The 4,718-nt window shown below is 36.7% G+C and overlaps 1 protein-coding gene across 1 annotated transcript in view; it reads right to left on the bottom strand.

The window, feature by feature from the left end:
- The window catches only part of LOC108950932, a 17,955-nt gene that overhangs the window by 3,707 nt on the left and 9,530 nt on the right, over window positions 1–4,718 (bottom strand). Inside the window, exons 17-25 of the mRNA XM_026840270.1 lie at window positions 4,333–4,342; window positions 3,626–3,745; window positions 3,015–3,121; window positions 2,687–2,753; window positions 2,245–2,333; window positions 1,844–1,924; window positions 1,058–1,176; window positions 553–649; window positions 1–37 (exon numbers count right to left, since the gene is read on the bottom strand). Coding sequence (XP_026696071.1) covers window positions 1–37; window positions 553–649; window positions 1,058–1,176; window positions 1,844–1,924; window positions 2,245–2,333; window positions 2,687–2,753; window positions 3,015–3,121; window positions 3,626–3,745; window positions 4,333–4,342 — 727 coding nt within the window. The remainder of the gene's footprint in view (window positions 38–552; window positions 650–1,057; window positions 1,177–1,843; window positions 1,925–2,244; window positions 2,334–2,686; window positions 2,754–3,014; window positions 3,122–3,625; window positions 3,746–4,332; window positions 4,343–4,718) is intronic.

Genomic DNA, 4,718 nt, shown 5'->3' with positions numbered 1-4,718 from the left:
CCAGAATTTCCTTTCAGCTTAACTCTTGTACAATCATCTGGGAAAGAAGTTTTATTTAAAACATAGAAGTACAAACACAAAGTAAGTAATATCAAGGGAAGGTCTCCAAAGCTCTTGTCGGGGAAGTGACTAAAATGAGCAAACAGAAAAAGTGACTAAAATGAGCAAACAGAAATATCGCGCAATCACACGCTTTGCAATTTACATGAAGCTCACACTCGTGCCATACTATGTTGATAAACAACAGGCTTCAACATCTGGTAAGGCCATGCAGAGCACCTTGGGTGTTGGGGTAATTGGCCAACCCTGGCCTAAATCATAGAACCCCTTGCGTGCCTTGCTATGGCACCTCACCCATATAGAATAGAACTAATATATGCAGTTGCTGTCGGGCATATTATACTTGTGTTTTGGCTCTTCCGGCTAGAATTTAGCTAATCGCATCATTTCAACGTCCTATTCAGGTCGTCTTCATCAAGGTGATGTAACACTCAATGAGTGTTGATTGTCACAATTCGTGCTGTAATAGCCAAAAGTACAAATAGAACTAACATGGTAAAGTGTTCTTGTCTCTATTTTTCTTGTGGTTTTCTGTTTTTTCAGCAAATGTTTTCTGAAGTTTAATTTTCTTTGTTGCTGTTGCCAGTTCCTTGAATACAATGTTGTATTAGACATCAAATAATGTATGAATGTAACTTATTTATCCTCGCATGGCAGGGCAACGACAGTCGTTATAACACGGGTGTTCTGTTTTATACACCTCGTGCCCGCTTACGAGTTACCACGTATGCAACTTTGTGGGTAAATGTCTTTTTGTATGGCTGACAATTTAGACAACCCATTAGTGACCACTGGGTTGGAGCAATTGCCGTTAAGTGTCTTGCCCAAGGACATTTAGGCCCACAATGGTAGCAGCATTAAGCCCACAATGGTAGCAGCATTAAGCCCACAATGGTAGCAGCATTAAGCCCACAATGGTAGCAGCATTAAGCCCACAGTGGTAGCAGCATTAAGCCCACAGTGGTAGCAGCATTAAGCCCCAAACCTACAGTTTTACCTGAAATTGCTTCTTAAAAGCAGCTTCATTAAAAGCCAGCATGTTCCTGTATCTGTTCAGCAGGTTGTTGGTGGGGATGTTTAGTTCAGGATTTAGAATGTGCATGTCCACATACCCATCTATCATATGCATAAATACATATATGTATGATGTTCTATATGGGTGAGGTCCTTGTTGAGGACCTGGGATTTAGGCCAGATTTGGCCCATTACCCCAACACCTAGGCTGCTTATGTATTTCGTTATATATGCTCTTATGGCCAAGAATATTGGAAGCATATAAGAGATTTTTAAAAAAAAAATTAATTCTTTTAAAATAATTTAATTCTTTTAAAATAATTTAATTGTTTTAAAATAATTTAATTGTGATCTTAAAGGACCGATGTTTCGCCTGCCATCTGGCAAGACATCATAAGAATATGCCGTCATGTTTTGCCCAAGGCCGCATACGAACATCACGATGAACAGTATGTTAATACATTGGCCCTATAACCTCTGGACTAGAGGCCTCTGCACTAACCTGTGCCATGGCGCCAATTAGTGTTAAATAATTTGCACAAAGACACATACACTACACCCACAACGGTTACAGTGCATCAGGACATTATAGACCTCTTGGCATCAGGACATTATAGACTAGGCTAGGGCCCTCACACTAACCACTGCCATGGCGCCAATTAGTGTTAAATAATTTGCACAAAGACACATACACTACACCCACAATGTTTGCAGTGCATCAAAACATTATATACTTCTGTACAAAACTACTATCATCTCATTACATTACCTTGGGTTATATAACTTTTATTCAGTGGGTTTTGTGACGTTGTTTCTTGTTGGAAATTCTGATCCATGTTGACGTATGCTTCTGTATGCAGTGTTTAATATGCAGCATTCGTATACCATATTCGTGTTAAGTTTATGAAATATAATAATATTAAATATGAAACTTAGATATAATTGATAATTAACTTTTTACCCCAAAACTGATAAAAAAAGAAAGTTAAATCATAGGCGTAACTTTAGCCGTGTGTGAAATGACATGTTACCCTGATTTTTGAAACGGGTGCATGTGTAAATACATTTTAGCAATGTCACCCCAGTGTCTTTAAAAACATTTGACACTCGTAATTAGAATTGGCGATTTTCAAATTTTTGAGTTTGTTATTACTAATGTATTGAATATACCTTGATAGTTTGTATCATCTTGTTGAAATGCATTGTTTGGTTGAACAAACTTAACCCTTTGTGATTTCCCTTGTGTTTCTAAATTACCTCTGTTAAGATGATGAATGAATGTAACTTATTTAACCTCGCATGGCGGGGCAACGATGGTCGTTATAACACGGGTGTTCTGTTTTATACACCTCATGCCTGCTTACGAGTTACCACCTATGTAACTTTTTAAATGAATACTTTTAAGCAGAATGTGTCGTTTTTCAGTATGGCTGACAATTTAGTTATCTGGATATTGATTATTTTTGGGGAATTTTTTTCTTTTTTTATGTGTGGCTGACAATTTAGACAACCCAACCCATTAGTGACCACTGGGTTGTAGCATTTGCAGTAGAGTGCCTTGCCCAAGGACACACACACACAATGGTAGCAACGCCGAGTTTCAAACCATTACCTTTTCTTCTTGTATATTACAATAGCAACTATTAGAGCAATCAATATGCACACGCCTCCAACTGCACCTGGAAAACAAATATTTAATTTAGTATAAACCAATTAAGAAAACAAAGTTACATACGTGGTAACTGGTAAGAGGTGTATGGAACAGAACACCCGTGTTATATTCACTGTCATTGTCCCGTCACGCGAGGATAAATAAGTTACATACGTGGTAACTTGTAAGCGGGCACGAGGTGTATGAAACAGAACATCTGTTATAATGACTGTTGTTGCCTTGCGAGGATAAATAAGTTACATTCGTTTCACCAAAGGTAGATATTTACTTGCTATTATGATTGTACTGTAACTTGCAGATAGGGTTGTAACAATTGGATGACTAGTTTGTGTCAAGTAAATTCCGTCAGCTGGAGTTAAAGTCACAACCTGAAATCTGGAAGTGAAACAACTTATTATCTCTTTGAAACAATAGTTGAGATAAAATTGTTGAAACAATAGAGAGAAGGAAATTAGCAGCAAAACGACAGTCGTTAAAACACACTGTGGATAAAAGTGTGGGAAAGAGTGTCGGTTAAAAGCATGGCTTTAACGATAAACTCACATTGAGCTGTTTAAGTTATAAACAATACTATATAATAATTGAAAGAAAAATGTCGTTATAACACAGATGTTCTGTTTCATACACTTTGTGTAATTGTTTTTTATATATTATATGGCTGATAATTTCATACAACCCATTAGTAACCACTTGGTTGGAGCAATAAAAACAATACTGTGGTGGCCCGTCACGTGTGTGTGCCACGAAGCGTACACGAGTGCCTTCTTCCTACATTTATCTGCCGTATAAATACCGCGTCTCGTGTTCATTCACCCTCTTAGTTTACCGCTCGCAATACAACATTATGCAACCGCTATAATACAATATAAATCATCTTACCTGTATGTATCTCCATTGGCCAACAATTTGTTGGTGCAGCTTATAGCATAAGATGTGTTCAGTTTGCATTGTGTTGTAGATGTGGTTGATAATTCAACTTGTTTGCTTGCTTCAGTGAACCTGAGATAAGATTAATTTATCGATCACTTCGATAATGTTGGCAAAATCATATTAATTAAATAATTAAAAAGGGGCAAAATAATTTAACAGCAAAATGATTATCATTAAAAACTATAGATAAAATATAAGCAAACGAGTGTTGGAAAGCTTGGCTGTGAAACCAATCACATAGTTTAACTTAGAGTAGGTTGCAACCAATTAGGTAAAACAATGAAGTAGAACAAAAGTGTAAATAAAGATAAATCTGTCAAATTGATGATAGTTTTTTCAATTATAGACAAATTGTTGCAGTGTCAAAATGTTCACAACTTATTACAGAACATACCTTGGGAAAACTCTAATTATGTATGTTAGGTCAATTTAATGATGATTTTTTTAATTATTGACTTTTTCAATCAATTTATTGTCGTTGTCAAAATATTCACAACTTGTTACAGAAAATACCTTGGTTAAAGTGTATCCCAATATGTAGAAGAAAAAAATATGTTAAATAAATCTGTTTTGTGAAAAAATCCGCCATTTTAAGAATAATTCTTCAAACCATAGACTTCAAAGTCAAAATGTTCACAACTTATTACAGAACATACCTTGGGAAAACTGCAGCACAATATGTAGTAGGTGTAGGGTTTCTAATTATATTTTCTATCTCCAACCATGTATAGGAATGTCTATAAATGTTGCTTCCTTGTTCACCACCAATGACAAGATAACAACTGGATATAAATAACAAGAATGAATGAATGTAACTTTTTTTATCCTCACATGGCGGGGGGGCCAAAAACCCCCCCGGACCAAAGGTCCGGGTCATACACCTCGTGCCCGCTTACGAGTTACCACGTATGTAACTTATTTATCCTCGCATGGCGGGGCAATGACAGTCGTTATAGCACGGGTGTTCTGTTTTATACACATCATGCCCGCTTACCAGTTACCACTTATGTAACTTATTATCCTCACATGGCGGGGCAACGAC

This window comes from Ciona intestinalis, unplaced genomic scaffold (assembly GCF_000224145.3).
Source record: "Ciona intestinalis unplaced genomic scaffold, KH HT001171.1, whole genome shotgun sequence".
Lineage (NCBI taxonomy): Eukaryota > Metazoa > Chordata > Ascidiacea > Phlebobranchia > Cionidae > Ciona > Ciona intestinalis.
The sequence above is the reverse complement of the archived record's forward strand: the minus strand, read 5'-3'. Positions and strand labels throughout refer to the sequence as shown.